Here is a 19872-nt window from a genome sequence, read left to right as displayed (position 1 = left end):
AAAAATCTTTCATTTGTACATTTTTACTAATACTATTACAGTTGGATGCTGGTCTGCTGCTGTTGTTTGAATCTCCCTGCCTGCACGTCTCAAGCTGTGCTGGGATTCTCCTTCCCTTCATGGTGGAGCTTCCTGGTTTCTGGCACTTCAGCTGCGACACATGTTGTCCATCTGGCTGATCTTCTCCAGTCTCCATCAGATCATTTTCCTCCTTCATGTGTTTCTCTATTGGCTGAAGTCTTGAAGTCTTTATACATTTTGTCGTCAACAAAATGTCATTTTGGTCAACTTTTGGATAACAGCTTCTCACCCTTGAAAAATACAGTTTTATTGCTATAATACTTTTTATTTTATTTTATTTCACGTCACTCACTGCTCTGGTTCTTGTATAACATTTTTCTGCTCTTTGTGAACACTCCAAGTTTTGACTCCAGCTCACAGATAAAAAGTAAGAAAAAAAATTGCAGAAAGTCTTAAGATACTATACAAACAAGTTTGTATAGCTTGTAAATGAAAAACTGTGTAGTTCATTGTGCATATGGGTATACAACCTGAATGATATAGCTGTGCGTTATTTCACGGTGTCCTTCCGAGTGACAGCCTGAGGGAAGAAACTGTCTCTGTGGTTTTTGTAAACAACACCTGCCTGAAAGCAGCAGTTGGAATAGTTTTTCCGGGGTGTGAGGGGTCTGCAGAGATGTTTTCTGCCTGTTTCCAAACACTGGACCTGTACAGGTCTTGGATGGAGGGAAGATCAGTACCGATAATCCTCTCTGCAGACCTGATTCTCCATTGCAGTCTGGTCCTGTCCTGCTTCGTAGCTGAGCCCAATTAGACAGTGATTAGTGGGCACAGGATAGACTGGATGATGGCAGCGTAGAAGATCACTAGCAGCTCCTGTTGTAGGTTGAACTTGAAGTCCGATAACACACACCAAGTAGTTAAACTGCAGGAATGTCTTAAAGACTCAAAGACCTGGATTATCTCTAATTTTATGCTTCTAAATTTAGTTAAAACTGTGGTTATTGTGCTCGGCCATAAAAACCTTAGAAATATGGTATCTAACCAGACTCTTACTCTGGATGGCATTACCTCAGCCTCCAGTAACGCTGTGAGGAACCTTGGAGTCATTTTTGACCAGGACATGTCCTTCAACGCACATATTAAGCCTTCAGTTTTCAGGCCTCTCTTCTTCTGGAACCAGCTGATAGTTTGGAATCGGGAGACAGACGCTCTTTGTAAGATTAGGCTTAAAGCTTTCCTTTTTGATAAAGCATTTAGTTTTGTTTGGACCAGGTGACCCTGAATCCTCCCTTAGTTATGCTGCAATAGATGTAAGCTGCTGGGGGATTCCCATGATGCATTGAATGTGTCTTCTTCAGTCACGTTTCTCACTTACTATGTGTTAATAGGCCTCTCTGCATTCAATTATTTGATGTTATCTCGGGCTGTCTTCGACATGTGTCTTTGTCCTGCCTTCCTCCCCTCACCCCCAACTAGTCGTGGCAGATAACCCTCCCTGAGCCTGGTTCTGCTGGAGGTTTCTTCCTGTTAAAAGGGAGTTTTTTTCCTTCTCACTATCACCAAAACTCTTGCTCATGGAGGTCATATGATCCTTTCATCTGTTTTCTTTGTATTATTGCAGGACCTTTACCTTACAATATAAAGCACCTTGTGTCATGGTCCCCGTGTCTGCCCGGCTGACTCAGGTTGGCTACATATGTTTCTTGTTTACATCTACCTCTCTCACGCTTGCCGTGTCTCGCCGGGGCAGAGCTCATTGCGGGCTCCCGCCCCTGGCCCTCGCACCTGAAGTTAATCACACACCTGTGGCTCATCGCCTAAATTCATCCACTACTTAAGGCAGTGGTTGGAAACATCTCGTTGCTGGACTATTGAGTAACCTCAGTAGTAAGCTCCGGAGTACTAGTCTCTTGTTTCCTTTTCGTGTCGCTGACCCTTTGGATTAATCACTTGTTGTCTGTAAACAGGAATTCCGTTTCCCTGGAACCCTTGGTGTGCGGGCTGCTGATGTGCTGTGTTTTTTGTGAAGTCCCTCGTGTGTGAAGAGCTCCTTTCCCGGATTTCCCTGTGCCCTGGATTCCCCCCGCCCTCTCACTTGTATATATTTGCACCTGGTGTTGTATAGTAATAAACGGAACTGTATTCTAGCTGCCTTTTCTGCGCTTGAGTCCATCCCACTTCGTGACACCTTGAGGCAATTGTTGTTGTGATTTAGCGCTATATAAATAACATTGAACTGAAATGAAGTAAATATCCAATCGGTTGTCACAAAATGTTGCAGCATCACCTGATCCTTTCAGTGATCATCTGTGTTTGTCTTTTAGTTTGTTGCCTATCTGTTTGTTTCTTGGTAGTTGCTAGAAGGCACGCACACATTCACATGAATGCATTAAGGGCAACTCGGCTTCAGTATCTTGCCCAAAGATATTTGGACATACATACTGTAGTAGCTGGACACTTAACCCCTCAGTGGTAGATGACCAGTTCTACGAGTAGTTAATGCCTATAGAGTGTAGCCCACAGACTCTGGGATACAAGGTAGAGCAGGTCATCTACTGATTGGATGGTTAGAGGTTCAGTCCCTGGAGGCTCCAGGCTGCATGTCAAATACCCTTGGGCAAGATACCACCCCCAGGTTGCTCTCTGATGCATGTATCAGAGTATGGATATGTTTTCTGGTAGATGGAGCATGGCTGTCTGTGGAGAAAGACACTATACAATTTTGAAACCCAAATGAAAAGTTGTCCAAGGACTTTAAAGGATTTGAGGAGCTGATCTAGAACTCTGTATTAAATGGCTCCTCTGTTGTTTATTATGAGCATAGGCACTTCATAACATGCATCTTACATTTCATACATGATAAATGCAGTCTACGCACAAATATAAGTCAGACATATGCAACAAGAACACCCAGCTTATTTTAAACTAGTGGCTGAGACAGGCAAAGGTGTCAGTGCTATACTGCCCTAAACCGGGACACATTCAATCTCTGCTTTGGAGTTTATCTTTGCATGGACACGGTGTGTGCATTCCTTTCACCACCAGGAGAGGAAATCCTATGCATCAACATGCATTAGCACATAATCAAGCAAGACTGCTGTCGTAAAGGCTACAGATTGTTTGAGCATTAATCCTCACAGACACTACATCAAAAACAAGCTATAATTCTGTCAAGTCAGAGTTATTTAAAAAAACATATAAAATTTTCACATGTGGCTGACAGCGAAAGTAATATTCAAAGGCCTCGTTATGTTGTATTTGTGTAATAAGTGATATAAAGGGGCACTCTGGTGATTTGGCTTTTCATCTCCATGAGTCTGGCAACTTGCAAGGGTCATATTTAGAAGACTGAAATTGCTGCAATTTATCTGTTAGTATTGGTGAAAACCTTAAAAACCTTGGACCCTACAGGTCCAGTAATGCAGTTTGTTTTCTGTAGAGCCTGGTAACCACTCATATGTTATCTTGTTGTCCGTTATTAAGTTCTGACTAGTACTTGAAATTATTAGTAAACTTGTTTAATCAGTTAAGTGCCATTGTCTCTGTCCAGAAATGAATCATTTTAAAGTATGCTGGTCTAACCTTTTCTTTTGTGATGACAGCATTGAATATTTAAGTAACTGGGGCTGTTGCATTTGTCTACTGTGGATGGCCAAAATAACATTACATCATATGTCAAAATCACATCATACGATATACTGTCAGCACATAACAGAGATCATGGCTAATGTTCTTAACACAACTTTGTATTTTTGCAGTTTTGTAGGCCATCATTTCAATAGTAATAATGAGACCTGGGACCAACACAACTTTACTAAAAGGTCAAAAGGTTTGTTAAAACCATGACCTGCCATGTAATTAATCAAAATTTAATTACATTTTTTACTTAGAAACTTTGGGCCTGTAGTCAAAAATATGATTATTTAGGTATTCGTTCCCTGGAATTATATGGCAAAACAAGGCATTTGGCAGGAAGACGGGAAAGTTTTGGGAGTGACATCAGGCAAGAGAGAGCGAGCGAGCGAGGGAGATAGCGTATTTTCACATTTAGCGTTTTAGGAGTGTGTAGTTTGTGTGTATTGTTGTCTTATGTAGTTAATGTGTAGTGTAGTCATTTGTTTGTTTTGAGCGTCAAAACAATGAAGCCACTAATGAAGGCAGATTGTAAACGCTGTCTCCAGGTGGAAAACAGGAGTGATACACCTGTTGTCAGTTTTTAGACCTAGGACTGTTCCTCTGTCTTGTTGTGGGCAGAAAATATTTGTTGGAGCGGCAAAAATGGTCAAATTTGTGTGGCATCTTATCGTGAAACCAGATTGTTCTTTAATTTAGTAGTTTTAAAGGGTTGTACAAAAGCGCCTGAGAAATTGGCTGCATTTTTAGGTAAACAGCATGTTACTTTGCTGTTGGCAAAATTTGTGCATACGTTTTAAAAATGTGCGATTTATATTTGCATTTAAAAGTATGAAAATGATTCGCTAAACATGTTTGTGAGTTTTTTCCGACTCTGATTTTATGTTTTATGTGTGATTTTAGATCAGTTGTGTTAACGCAGAATGGCAAAATGAAAAATTGATGAGAGGTTGTGCTAAAAAATTATAGCAAACAAGGCAAGACAAATAGTTTTTTAAGGTGAAATAAATATAAAAGTACGATCAAAAGTATTAAAAAACGGCAAATTATGCCCTGGGCCGCAGAGGGTTAATGGTTAACCTCGTGGCTGCATCACATCATGTGATCTCTTGACTGAAATTTGGTCAGTTTTCAGTGTCTTGTCCTTTGCTGTTGGGGACCAGGTAGCACATGGCCCAACTTAAATAACCCATCAAACACTGCTGTTGTTTAGTTTTTTCTGTCTTCATTTCTCTTCAGAGCCTTTAGTTGTTCTGCCCCGAGACCACACACTGTCTCACCACTTTTAAATCACGTCTCAAAACTCATCTATTTAGAATTGCATACACCTGATCTGTCTTAGTCCATTTTTACCTGCTCAGTTTTTATACTTGCCTTTATGACTGTTTATGTCTAAATTTTATTTACCATGTTTACTATATATACATATTTTTTTTTTATGTTTTTATGCTATTGTTCACGTGTCATTGTAAGGTGACCTTGAGGGTCTGAAAGGTGCCAATAAATAAAATGTATTATTATTATTATTATTATTATTATTATTATTATTATTATTATTATCTCCAAAGTAATGGCAAATCTCTATATTTTAGGCTTTTTTTAAATAAAATTTTTTTTAAAAAAAATCAATCAGGTGTCCATGAGGTTAACCTCATGGCTTCATGATTATCTACTGCTAATTTCTACCAAAGTTCCAAAAACAGGGAAAAACAATATTTTGGACAACTGTAATAAACTGTGGTTGATGACTACATATAATTATCAGTCATCAAATGATGACTTTGATTTAATCTGTTCCAATATCTTCAGACGTTCCATCATATTTGTCAGCATTCCAGAATTGTAAATAAAACACCAAGAAATAAAACTTGCAATAAACTAAAATGATACTTTAGATTATTCTTAAACATTACTTAAGTTATGTGTTATCACTATATGGTATTTTTCTTTGTTTCCACTTTTGTGAAAGGGTCCTCTTCTTTATATCATCGTCTGCTTTTTTTCTCCAGTCTGTAATGTTGTAAAGGGAAATGTGCGGTCAGTCAAGTGTTTTGTCCACTTGTAAATACTAATAGTGTTTATTACACAAACAAGAATTCAGGCTCTGGAAGACATCCCTAGGCACAAAAGCCAAGGTTATTGTATCGGTTGTATTAGTGTCACTCCAACAATGGTTTTTCAAACAGCAGCATTTCCTTCAATCTTTGCTGATGTGTAAATTCCATGTTTATGTCTGGATTTCATACAATTTTCGATTGTACAGCAGTACATGTGTTCTGGAGCTTCAACATTTTAGAGAAGAAAAAAAACACACACTGTCATTTAGTGAAATGAAAAACCACCACTACCCCCTTGTATATGTATATATGTGTTTCAGTTTGTTAGTCATCCAAGTGCTGTTCCTCCCATGTGGAGGTAGGAATCGCACTATATGGGTCCATTATGACCTTGGCACAGCGGATGATCATGGCCATCAGCAGTAAGCAGAGGAAGGCGACACAGGCTAAAGTCAGGCCCTGGTCCACATCCACAAAGGCTGGCTCAGCAGTACCTTCCATCTCCATGACTGCTGTTCACTGCTGCTGCTGTCCTCAGACACGCCCACATACCATGCTACCATCCTGAAGACCTGACTGGAAGCACAACAAAGAGATATGGTGAGTATTATACTATAGATATGTGGAGGCTCCTCATACCCTGCTCATAATCTCTTCAAACTGCTGCCATCAGGCAAAAGATACGGACACATCAGAACAAAGACTAATAGACTAAGAAGCGGTTTCTACTCTGACATATGTGTTTTATCATAAATGATTATGCACAAGTCATGTTTATTATAGTGTATTATATGATTTTATTTAAAAACTGAACAAAGAAAAAAGAACAAATAAATTTTAAAAAGAAAAGAAAAATGTTTATTTATAGCATATTTAAAGGACATGTTGTTCTGTTTCAGAGCTGCAATGGTAAAAGTCTAATTACCTGTAGCAGCAAGTCTGGTACATTGAACTATGAACACCTACTCATCAGCTGATCTAAGTATTCAATAAGGGGCATGTCAAGGTTCGCAGGGCAAGCCGTGTGGAGTTATTAAGAAGGGCCCAAAATGCAGGCACTGGCTGATGATGCAAGTAAGCTTTATTAACAGGAGGTGAAAACAAACAAAAGCGAGGATGGCGAGGACAGAACTAAGAAAAGATCTGAACTGGGAAAACTAGAGAACAAACCTGAAACCATAACATGCAGGGAAGAACACGGGATGATGAACAGAGATACGAAGAGAGACACCAGGAAACACAGGCAACCACGCACTGTATACACACACGGAAACAAGGAATGGCAAACAGGAGGGAGGCACAGCTGATCCTAATTAACGCGACGAGACAAAAGACACAGACCTTCAAAGTAAAACAGGAAGTCCACAGACACAGAGACACGAAACAGAGCACAGAGAAAGCACCTGGACAGGGATAAGTAGACACTAAACAGAGGAAGAAAGCCTAAGACCTAGAGACCCTGAGAACAAAACCTGAACACTAATAGAGAATGAATGAAATGAAAAAAATCAAACATCAAATCAGAACAAATCTCAAAGCACTGGGTCGCCAACCGAGCACCATGACAGGGCATTTATTAGTGAACAAAAGGATTTTAAGATGAATTCTAGACAGGACCCAAATGCAGGACTTGGAGACCAAAAAAAAAAAAAATCAACTAACACAGCAGCTTTAATACTGTAGCTTGTAAACACAAAAGTAGAACAACCAAAAACTCACACAAGACACAAAACGAATCTGAGAAACCAGGATATGAACGGTTACTGTGTAACCTCGGTTCTCTTCTGCTCTGTTACATATCCCGCATGTACAGGAGAATGACCCCCTATTAGTCAGGTTGTATAAAATTCTTCAAGACAGTACTGCCACACCTCACAGCTTAACTATAAAACAGCTGTGCAGACATGAAATCGCTGATAGTGTCATTGGGACGTGTTTCCAAGTGTCCTTAAAGTTGGGGAGAGAGTTTCTCACTCAGAGAACCAAGGTTGCAAAATAACAGCATGCTTTCTATCACATCAAGACTATCTGTCCGCTCATTTACATATTCCATATGTAAAACAGCGCATGGGGAGACGGTGCGGTCCAATACCTTAAGCACATGCCCACCAGGTCAGCACCCTGCCAGAAATGAAGGCCAACCCTAAGAAGCAGAGGAGCTATCAGTCTGAAAGACACAAGACTGACACAAAGGGATCCCGCAAGATCCAGGTACCACACTGTAATGGAGTAACTGCTCTGCTGACCCGCATGATACCAGGCTGACTGTGGAGACAACACCTAGTTGGCTACCGCCAAGATACACCCAACACCCACTCTAGAAGGAGGGGCTGTCTGCTCCCTCTTCCTGTCAATGCTGTAAAATTAGAGTTCAACAAGAGTCCGAGAAAAGTTCAGGGGGTCGACCCAGGGGTCGACAACACAAAGACCAAGACAGTTCTGGAGGCCGGCCGTGCACACGGCAACGGCGGCGCCGCAGGCAAAACCAATCAGGAGGCCGACCACTTGGAAGGCAGTGGCGGCCACTGAGCAGGTCCGGAGGTCGGCCACGATGCCAGCGGCGGCGACAAACTTTTTCAGGAGGCCATCCCCGAAGGCCATGATGCTAACTTAGAGGCCCGGAAAATGGCCGGCAGAGGAGAGGCGGAACGGGTCGAGTTGGCTCTGACGTCGGTGTGGCAACCGCCGGACCAGATGAGGCAGGACCAGACGAGGACGAAGACGAGGCAGGACCAGACGAAGACGGTGTCACGGAGGCAGGACCAGGTGTGGATGAAGGCACGGCTGCGGAACCTGACAGTGGTGATGCTGCAGTAGGTGATGCTGCAGGAGGTGATGTGGATGCAGGCAACGGTGTAGAAGTCACAGGGGATGATTCAGCAGGTGGTGGCTGAACAAACTTCCCCGGACCGTCAGCAGATGTGAGGATGTGCTTGCTGGGTCCTCCAGGACCCCCAGCAGACGAGGCGTGGTGCTGGGTGGGCTCCTCAGACCCACCAGCTTACTTGGCTTAAAGCTGGACAGGCGTCTCGGGCCCTCCAGCAGACGACACTCGAGGCTGGACGGGCGACTCGGGCCCTCCAGCTGACGACACTCGAGGCTGGCTGGGTTCTCCCGAACCCCAGCTGACGACACTTGAGGCAGGATGGGCTCCTCAGGCCCTCCAGCCGACGAGGCAGGACGCTGGCTGGGTTCACCTGAACCCCCAGCTAACGTGGCTTGAGACTGGACGGGCTCCTCGGGCCCTCCAGTGGAAACAGACACTGAAGCAGCCAGTACGCAGACCTCTGCCAGTGTGGACACTGGCTGGGACTGAGCTGCACAGTGGCTAGACTCAGGCAGCAACAGTGGGATGCAGTCCTCAGAGGGCTGAAAGTGTTCCCCAATACACTCAGCAGAGGACGGAGGCGGACGGATGAACTCACTTGAACTCTCAGGGGGTGCTGAGAGCCGAGACTGTTCTGGTGAGTTCTCCAGTGAGGCTGCTGGCGCTGGCGTCTTGACCTCTAGGGGTCCAGAGTTGGCTGGTGACTGACACCCAGCCTCTGGGGAGGCCCTAGAGGGAGCAACTGTCTCTGACATGGCCAGCTTAAGAGAACCAGCAGATATTGTGGTGAAGTGTGTTCCCTGCTTAGAATTAGACAGTGAAGATGGAGGCTGAATGAAAGAGTGGGTAGGCTGCTGAACTGGTGGCAACTGAGCTTCAGGTAGCGAAGTTGTAACAGGTGGTGGAGCGGCTGACTGAACTGCGGTTAACTGAATTGCAGACCCAACGTTAAACTGTGGTGAAAGTGTGGATGGAAGAACATGATCAGGAAAAACTGTTTCGGTGAGGTTTACAACTTCCCCTGAATGAATCAGCGCAGGTAAAAAAAGGGTCCCAAACATTTCCATTCTCTAAATTCATAATACCAGGCTTGGAAACAGAATGGAAACAGTCATTAACACAGAGCGTGGGCTCAGGAGAAACAGACTTTGAAGCAGTGGCCATGGGTGAGACAGAAAAATTATTGTTATCTTCAGAAGACACACAAAAAATAGCTCCAGAAAACACAGTCACAGAGTCTGACGCAGCAGAAAAAGCGTCCCTTTCACTCACCACAGCCGATTGTTTACATGTGGGGTGCCACGCCGACAGCGCAAACGTCGCTTCTTTCTTGGAGACGGCTCCGACAGGCCGGGTAATCCTTCGTCCAGCGGTTCGGACGGCACGTCCTCCATTGAAGCGAGCAGGCGAGCGGTAGCAGGGGGGCGTAGGTGAAGCTCGTGGAGAACGAAATTCTGCACGAGCGGATGCAGAGAGTCCAATAACCAGGGATAACCGGAAATGAGGTGTTGTAGGTTGGCTTCCACAGTGTAAAGAGGGGCTTCTCCCTCATGCTCTAACCACTGGTAAATTAATTTAGAAGCAGAGTCGATAACGGCCTCCTGAAGCTCCCTGGGTGGTGTGACTGCCGCTGGATCCATATCTGGCTATTCCGTACTGTCACGACGAGTGAGATGAGCCATATGAAAATAATAAATGAGGATTCAATCGCATGCAGAAGTGGAGGAGTGAAGGTGGTTTATTGAACACAATGCGCCAGTGGAAAAATGGAAACAGAGATCACACTAAACTATACTGGAGACAACTAAACTACTGAATACAAACCGGAACTCAAACATGAAGCAAGGTGGACGACGGTACAAGATGGTGACGGCAGGGAACACATGGATGAAACATGGTGGAATACACAGACAGACCACCAACTACAAAGACTTTAATGCACACAGAGAAACACAGGGAGATTACACACAGGTGGGGGCACAGCTGGGAGTAATCAACGAGACGAGACAAGAGGTAAAACTGAACACACTCACATGAGACGCAGACCTTCACAATAAAACAGGAACAAGAAACCACTAAACAAAGATGCAGACACGACACAGAGACAGACAGAAAATGACACATGGAACTAAACTAAACCTGCAAAAACATGACAACTCAAAATACTGGGTCAAACTGACCCAGAACCGTGACAAACTAAATGCAAAAATAGTGAAAAACACTCGGAAAGATAAGGAGGGCAGCAATGTTAGTAGCATGTAAAACCATTTCCTTTTTTGGGGTTGTCTCATTGTTGCCTCTCTAGTGCACCTGTTGTGAAGTTTGTTAACACCAAAGTAGCTAAACCTGGTCAACAATCCCCTCTGCTACTTAACTAGCAGAGTACTATTCCTGAAGTTCATTGACTTCATGCTATACTCTGATTCAGAGGTGTTTTTACATTTTTTGAGCAGTATCAATAACTTCCTTGTACAATTTTGTGACTTGTCCAGGTCCGGGTCACGGGGGGAGCATCTAAGCAGAGAAACCCAGGCCTCCTCTTCCCAAGCCACCTACTGCAGCTCATCCAGGGGATTTCCAGGCCAGCCTAGAAAGATCTAATCTCTCCAGTGTGTCCTTGGTCTATGCCCTCCTCAGAGTAGGACATGCCTCAGAGCACCTCTCCCAGGTGGCACAGGGAGGCATCCCAGTGAGATGCCTGGACCTCCTCAGCTGGTTCTTTTCAATATTGAGGAGCATTGCCTCTAGTCTTAGTCCACCTCGAATGTTTGAGCTCCTTACTCGGAGAAACCATTCACCTTTCTGAGAAAGTTCATATTCGCCACTCACATTTGTAATTCTTTCAGTCACTACTTAGTTAATGATTTTTAATTGCAGAAGTATTTTAGAGATTTCTTTCAGCTACTCGCTTTAGGGGTCACCACAGTGGATCTTCTGCTTCCATCTTATCTCAGCATGTCGAGCATCCACTTCTGTCACACCAACTGTAACATGACTCAGTGTTATTCTTGGCCAGAACAACCCAATTTACAGCATTGCCTTTCCAGGATGTTATGGCAGCTAGCTCATATTCCCCATAATACTGAACAGCAGCAGCTGCAGCTGTTCCACACAGACAGTTGCTCTGTCATGTCTGCTGTCTGCAGCTGTCCACTTCCAGCTCCTCTCCTCTCTCTTCTAGTTTCTGACCGGTGCTACTGAAAAAGTGGCGGCATGACTTAATGATGACCACCAACTGTGCTGGCCAGCCTCCCCTGGTACTGCCACCTGAACCCACTGCACCACACCTCCCCTGCAGCTGAGCTACAGACCACACCCACCATTTGCATCTCCTCTTTCACTACTTCCACGAGTCGTCTCTGCGGTATCCCTCATATACCTTATCCCTTCTATACATTTGCAAACCATCTCAACCTCGCCTCTTTAACTTTGTCTCAAAACTACTTAACCTGAGGTCTTGCTACTGGCAATGTGCTCAGGGGGGGTTGTCATTAAGTAAGTTGCGACCTGCCACCTAGGGGAATTTCACTCCTAGGAAATATAAAGATGGAATATTTAAGCAAATTAAATAGAAGGCTGCACAGGTTTTAAAATGCAACCCAGTGAGATACATTGGTTTAAATATTAAGATATATTTATTACATGTATAAAAAGAAATTATAAGCAGTTGCAGGCTGGATCACTATCAAGAGTTGACTGAAGCAGATAAATCTGTCCAATAATCAAGTAAAAACAAGAGAAAGGCTGAGCTGGACTCACCAGTTGCTCAGGACAAAAAGAAGAAGAAAAAAGGAGCACATACAAACTCACCAACGTTACACCCAGGTACTGTAAAACAAAGGGGGGGTGGAGAAGGACCACCACCATGGACCTCGCATGGCTTCAGGCTTATCCTCCTGGAAGCCAATCCAGCCACTGAAATAATCAACATGAAATGGACATTAAAAACCACAAAAGGTAGTAAGACATTCAGCACAAGACTTTGAGTTTTAATATACTTTGATGTTTATGGATTATGTTTAAGTTCACTTAGTCATCTTAAGCTCCTGTTTCCCAGTTCTAGTTCTTTGTTTATTAGACCCCTTGTGTCTAAGTCTCCCTTCATGTGTTTCAATAATGTCTTTGTCCACCGTCTCCTCCTCTTGCCCCCCCCATGACCCATTCCATCTACTATGTGTATTTTCCCCCAGCCATCATGTTCTTTTTGTACTTCGTTATGTCCATGTCTCATGTTCCCTTTTCCCTCTGAATATATCTACAGTGTGTTTCTCGTCTGTTCGTCATGTTAGGTCTGCGGGTCTTAATCTCTCATGTTTCATGTCTGTGTGTCCTATGTTGTCAAGCTCGTGTTATCATGTCTGCATCTCATTATGTTTCCTGTTTACATGTACAACAAGCTTATGGGTGTTCCACACCGCTGTGAATATATGCAAAACAAGAGAAAGGCACACAATGGACAGCAAAGTGCTTGGAAGAAGTAAGGACGTGGTGTGAATATAGAGTCCATATGTGAGAGGCCTGAGTGATGAGGGTTACTGAGACCATAGCTCAGATTGGTGAGGTGGGTGGGTAGGGGTGTGGTGTGGGGTGATAGTGTTTGTTAACAGTCTGAATGGCCCAGAGGAAGAAGCTGTGAGTGAGTCTGGAGGTGTGGGACCTGACTGACTTGAGGAGCAGACCAGAGGGCAGCAGGTGGGCGGGGTGCAAGGGGTCACCTGTGATGGCCCTGATTTTTCTGAGACAGGAGGATCTGGCAGAGGGCAGCCAATGACTTTTTGGGTGGTGTTAATTACTCTCTGCAATAATTTAATTAATTAATTAAACATATAATTAATTACTTCGTGGCATATTTAATTCATTCATTTTGGTGCCTCTGGCCCTCCACGGGTCACAGCTGAGTTAAAGTGTTACAAAAACACACTTGCCTACTCAGGCTATAAAAACTCTGAACTAGGGGTGGATTCGGATGAGCACGAATATCGTGTTTTTTTACGAATACTTATTTTGAATAAATATTTTTAAAAATATTTGTGTTCGGGAACAAGAAAAACTTTATATCAAAAAGCTGAGTGTCCTTATTAGACCGCAGTGCATGTAAAAGGTGAATGACACAGGCTGCTCCACGCAGACAAGACTGAACTGAACTGCATCACTATGTTTGTTGAATAGATTTTTTGGACCTTAACTGGGTTCCGGAGGCAGTTAGAACTTTAGCGAGGATCGGGAGATGATTCCATTACGCTGCATTATTGACGTCTGCAGTGCTCTCATGTTCGCTCTGTTTACGTAGCTCTGTTAGTAATTTAGACCAGCGGTCCCCAACCCCCGGGCCGTGGACCGGTACCGGGCCGTGAGTGATAAGGTTCGGTTGTGAAATTTATGGTTTATAGGGTTTTATTCGTTTTTATCGTTACCTCAGTTTCCCTGTGTCTTTTCCCGTGTGTTATGAATACATATTTTTATTTATTTATTTTTGGTACCGATACTGGTTTTATTTTGTTGTATTTAAAGTCCGGTCCGTAAAAATATTGTCCGTGGCGCAAAAAAGGACCGGATTTAGACAATAGGCTGTTGACAGAGTAACGTTAAAGTTCGGTTTAAAAGGATAAAACAATGCTTCTGTTGTGTCGAACTGTATGCACCTGTGGGAGTTATATGGTACATATATGTTACTCTGTCTTTTGCAGACAGCAAGATATAGGCTAGTAGCAGAGCTTTCCGTCACTCATTAACTTAGCTGAAACTCCCCACATGGAGTTGGTCAACCAAACAGAAAAGAGTGCTGCTGCTGCTGAGCCACCTCTTGGTCCTGCACCAGCCAAAACAACTTGATCAACTTGTGTGGAAGCATTTTACACTCAGTGCTGCAGATGAAACCAAACTGTTATGTAATGTGTGCAAAAGTCAGATCAGCAGAGGCAGTTATGTCAAACATCTGTCAACATCTGTTATGCATAATCACATGCACTTAAAGCATCTTATTCCTGGTACTGTCTGCCAACCCCCCCATAAGCACCAATCCCCCCCACCGGCACCACTACTAAAGAATACTTACACTAATGTTAATTAGAACTGTAACACAAAAAAACTGGATCTTTACGCCTATTTTGATACTTCCCCCCCTCAACAAATACCAATACCGACTGCTTTGCACATCTCTGCTCTGAACACTGAATTCACTAAAAGCTCTTTCAACATCATGCCCCCCCCAAACACACACACACCCTTAATACCATACATAATTCTTATTTACTCATTTATCTGTATCTGTATGTAATTTGCATCCATTCCCTTTATATGTATTTATTTGAATATTTATGGAGATGTTTATGTATTATAGATACTCAGCAGTCCCCAACGTTTTTTGCCCCACGGACCGGTTTATTTCTGACAATATTTTCACAGACCAGCCTTTAAGGTGTCGCAGATAAATACAACAAAATAAAACCAGTACCGGTACCAAAAAGAAAAGAAGCAGATTTATTCATACCACATGGGAAATGACACAGGAAACCCCGTTAACGATAAAAACGATCAAAAAAAATAATGATAAAAATCGATAAAAACCCTGAAAACCATAAATTTCACACCCAAGCCTCAAATCTCGCGGTCCGGTACCAAACGACCCCTGGGGGTCGGGGTTTATTCTTTTTTAAATGACCTCCAACAAGAAATGTTAATGTCTGCTGTTCAATACTGAAGAAATGTAAACTTAGAAATGATGCCAGATCATCATTGCCAAATTGGATCACTATAGCATCCCTGACATCACTGCCATGCTCCAGCAGCTGCGTGTGGGATTGTGTGTCCCCTATGAAAGATCTGTAAATCCTAAAATACATTTGGATGCAGGCAAATGTCTAACAAACACATCTAGATTCTGTAGTTCCACAATTTTCAGGCAACCATATATAATAAGGTCATCTAAACCCTTGCATCTTGTGAGTTATGATCTGCCACAGCCAGGTGTTGGGGTCATTACTCAAGAAAAATAATGCATTACACATTACTCATTACTTATCATAAAAGTAATTGAGTACGTTAAGCATTAGATTACTGTGTTACTGACAAATGTATTACACCCAACACGCAAAGTCCAAACTGGCTTCCACCAAAGAGCAGGAAAAAAGAGTACAAAAGAGTTCCCTATACACACCTTAGCAGTCCCAGATGCACCACAGGTATAACATCAACATTTACATGGCACAATTGGGTTGCCTTTCTTTAACCAATGATATAGACTTGCCTGTATAACATACGGTAGAGTAAAGATTCATAAATCGTATCTGGAACGGGAGATCACCAGGGCTAAGCTCTCTAAACTTTGCTCTGTGCTCATGAAGTTGCTGTTGTTGTTTTTTTAAATGAAAAAAGTTATCGACTGTGCAACTGAATCATACACAGCCTGCAGAGCTTTCAATGCACTATTAGTTGGAATTCTATCACAATGCCAACTATTAAGGTTTCTCCTGTCACAATGGGGGTGTACATCCCTAGCATGACTCTTGTGGGTCAATATTTTGTCATCAGCTAAAGCTGCTGTTTCAAGAACATTAGTAATTTTGTGCTCTGATATTCAGTTCTTAAATTACTATAAGACAAATAAATCAAAAGGCCTTTCAAAAGCATTTGCAGCAGAACACTACTGATTAAAATTAGCCAACAAATCATCATCAAATTCCACATTAGCTTGCCAGGACTGAAAGTGGTGGCTGGATGTCTGTAACATTAACTCAGACTTTAGTTCAAGCTACCCTCTGTGCTTAATGCAAAGTGACCAGTCTGAGCTTTCTCAGTAAATAAACCATTGAGCAACAAAGTTTGTTTTGAATTCACCCACTGCCTCAAATTAGCCACCTGCTCAAATAAAGACCAAATCAAACATAGGCATGAGACACAAGTTCGTCCTGATATGAAACGTATCAGGACGGTGGCGTCAGTGTCCGGCAGCCTCGCCTCTGTCAGTGCGCCCCAGGGTGGCTGTGGCTACAATGTAGCTTGCCATCACCAGTGTGTGAATGTGTGCGTGAATGGGTGGATGACTGGATATGTAAAGCGCTTTGGGGTCCTTAGGGACTAGTAAAGCGCTATATAAATACAGGCCATTTACCATTTACAGGCCATCCTGGCCACACTGTCCCTGCATCAAAAGCAGCTCCTGCTGCTCAAAATTAAGCCTTGTAGTCACCAGAGGAGCAACTACTGGCTCTAAACCCAAACTATGTTCTCAGCTACAACTTTAATAACCTTTGTCTTGAAGACCATAACCTTAACGTCAGTTCATAGTGTCCAGCTATTTTCAACAGCTGTTCCTTGGTATATTTTCTAACAAGATCCAAGAAGGAGAGCCAACAAAAGCTGCGACTGAGGCCATGGTATAGGATGACACAAAACATCAAAGATAGCAAAACCACTAGAGTTTTCCACTATCTGCATAACCACAACTAACACTACACCCCTAGTCTTTATGTGCCTTTTACACAAGTAGGTTTGTAAAGCAACCTACAAGCTGGCAACCCCACAAATTCCTGTGCACATGTAGAATTGTCCAGAGGCAACTGACACTAACCATGACACCACAACACAACCAGAATGTGGGAAAGAGAAACGATGCAACCCAAATGACTAAAGCTCATCTAAGCAAACACCAACCATTGTTCTCAAGGTGTCCAAACATCTAATCTCTGATGGAAAACAAACACACCTTATTTTGAACACCTAGTGCATCCACCAAAAACCAGACCAAACCTGGCTTAATGCACAACATGATCAAATGAGCTAATTAGTACAAACTCAAATGCACTAAACTGATCAAACCTGGACAAGCTCTCATTTTTATCTGAACCTGGAGATGTACTCTAGCAGTTAAAAGTTTGGACACACCTTCCCATTAAATGTTTTTTCTTTAGTTTCATGACTATTGACATTGTAGATTCTCACTGAAGGCATCAAAACTATGAATGAACACATATGGCATTATGTGGTAAACAAAATGGGCGATTGTGGCTCAAGAGTTGGCAGTTCATTCTGTAACCGGAAGGTTGCTGGTTCGAGCCCGGGCTCGGACAGTCTCGGTCGTTGTGTCCTTGGGCAAGACGCTTCACCTACCGCCTACTGGTGATGGCCAGAGGGGCCGATGGCGCGATATGGCAGCCTGGCTTCTGTCAGTCTGCCCCAGGGCAGCTGTGGCTACAACTGTAGCTGCCTCCACCAGTGTGTGAATGTGAGAGTGAATGAATAGTGGCATTGTAAAGCGCTTTGAGGGGTCCTGAAAAGCACTATATAAATCCACTCCATTATTATTAAAAAAGTGTGAAACAACTCAAAACATGATTTATATTTTAGATTCTTCAAAACAGAAACCCTTTGCTTTCATCAGTGCTTTGCACACTCTTGGCATTCTCTTGATAAGCTTCATGAAGTCTTCACATGAAACAGTTTTCCAGCAGTCATGAAGGAGTTCCCGGAGATTGGCCCTTTTGACTTCCCTCAGTGGCCCATCTCATCCCAAACTAGGTTTAGGTCTGCTGACTGTGGAGGCCAGGCATTCTGGCACAGCACTTCATCACTCTCCTTTTTGGTCAAATAGCCCTTACACAGCATGGAGATGGTCCAACTAAAAGCAAACTGGATGCGATGGCATGTTGCTGCAGGATGCAGTGGTAGCCATGCTGGTTCAGTGTGCCTTCCATTTTGAATAAATCCCCAACAGTGTCAGCAGCAAAGCTCCCCCACACCATCACACCCTCTCCTCCATTCTTCACGGTGGGAACCATGCATGTAGAGACCATCTGTTCATCTTTTCTGTGTCGCACAACGACACGGCGAGTGGAACCCGAGATCTCATCAGACCAAAGCACAGATTTCCTCTGGTCCAGTATCCATTCCTTGTGTTTCCCGGCTCAAGCAAATCTCTTTCGCTTGTTGCTTTTCCGTAGTCGTGGTTTCTTAGCAGCTACCATAAAGGCCTGATTCGCGCAGTCTCCTCTGAACCGCTGATGTAGAGATGTGTCTGCTACTGGAACTCTGTGTGGCATTTATCTTTCTACAATGTAGAAAGTGGTAAAAATAAAGAAAAAACATTAATAAGAAGGTGTGCCCAAGCTTTTGACTTGTAGTGTAAGTCATGAAAGGGCCAAATCAGAAACCACAGTTTTATTTTGAACAGAAACCAGGAGTGTGAACAGGCTATCTGCAGCGCAACATCAACAGCAGTCAACTTTCAAATCTGTAGAGATACAGGAAGGAAGCAGAGTTTACGCAGGGAGGTGATGGATTCTGGAACACTTACAAAAGGACAGTGTGCAGTTTTCAACCTTTTGGAAAAGAAGGTGAAGACTTCTCAAATAGCCAGTAACAAGAAAAAGGCCATTTACAGTTTGAACCAGGTGAAGGATGACAAATGGACCTTTCAAGATCAATCAGTGTAAATGTTTAATTTCAGATACACACCACTCTTTTGTTTTTTGACCTCCACTCATGACTTCTGCATGCAGCCTTAATTAAGGGTTAGTTTTTAGTTTAACCAGAGTAACTGTCTAAGTATTTCTCTTATTCCACACTTCATCAGAAATGACAAATGCATAGGCAAACTTAACCTAATCTCTTTGGACATAGACACTATGCTGGTGCAGGTGTAACAGGCAGACCCTCACTACCCCCCCAACACACACAGACACACACACACACACACACACCCTGTTTTCTATTTCTCCCATCTGTTCTAGTCTCAGGTACGGAAATAAGACTGGAGAATTGCAATTACAATCCACTGCTTCCTTAATTTCTACAAAAAAACATCTCACACAGTGCTGCTCAAATACAGCACTGACAACAGTTGGGGTTTCTTACCTGCTTTTCCTCACATCCTGCAGCTGCTGAAGGTAGGACGGCTCTGCTCTGCACTGAGGAGCTGCTATGACTGAGAGTCGGGGGAATGGGACAGAGGAGTGGATGAGGAGACAAGGAAGGATGACAAGTTAATGGAAAGGATGTACAAAGGGAGGGCAGAGGAAAAGATGATGTTGGGGGCAGATGGGCAGAGAGCAGGAGGAAGAGTTACTGGTGGCTGCTGCATCTCCGCTCTGCATCTGAGTCTTATAAGCATAGCAGTGCAGAGTGCAGCACACAACCCTACCACTGCTCCACTCTCACTCTCAGTGTGCAGCTGCATGTGTGTCCACCTAACAGATGCAGCAAGTATTTATGGCACTGTATTTGCTGAACTGCCAACAAAAGCTCTGGTGTCATATGCTACAACTGATAGAATGTTTTCAAAGGTTAACGAAATTACGCCATTTGATGATGTGCATTTACACTTTGAAAAGGGGG

The 19872-nt window shown here is 43.2% G+C and overlaps 1 protein-coding gene across 2 annotated transcripts; it reads right to left on the bottom strand.

Annotated features, from left to right (window-relative positions):
• Positions 1-5661: 5661 nt before the first annotated feature.
• ctxnd1 (cortexin domain containing 1) lies at positions 5662-19593 on the bottom strand. 2 transcript variants are annotated; one of them, XM_076881807.1, is made up of 3 exons: positions 19393-19593; positions 12352-12456; positions 5662-6290 (listed from the first exon to the last, which is right to left on the bottom strand). In XM_076881807.1, exon 3 carries the CDS (start codon positions 6219-6221, stop codon positions 6039-6041), a length of 183 nt encoding a protein of 60 aa, XP_076737922.1. In that variant the 5' UTR covers positions 6222-6290; positions 12352-12456; positions 19393-19593; the 3' UTR covers positions 5662-6038. The 2 variants fall into 2 exon arrangements, with proteins under 2 accessions (XP_076737922.1, XP_023009916.1); XM_023154148.3 differs by lacking the exons at positions 12352-12456; positions 19393-19593 and adding an exon at positions 9814-10412.
• Positions 19594-19872: the final 279 nt, after the last annotated feature.

The sequence above is a fragment of the Maylandia zebra genome, linkage group LG1 (genome assembly GCF_041146795.1).
Source record: "Maylandia zebra isolate NMK-2024a linkage group LG1, Mzebra_GT3a, whole genome shotgun sequence".
NCBI classification, from domain to species: domain Eukaryota; kingdom Metazoa; phylum Chordata; class Actinopteri; order Cichliformes; family Cichlidae; genus Maylandia; species Maylandia zebra.
This window is presented reverse-complemented; position numbering and strand designations above follow the sequence as displayed.

Excerpts from the sequence above, each read along its gene's own strand:
- ctxnd1 (XM_076881807.1), bottom strand. The coding sequence starts at position 6,221 with ATGGAGATGGAAGGTACTGCTGAGCCAGCCTTTGTGGATGTGGACCAG.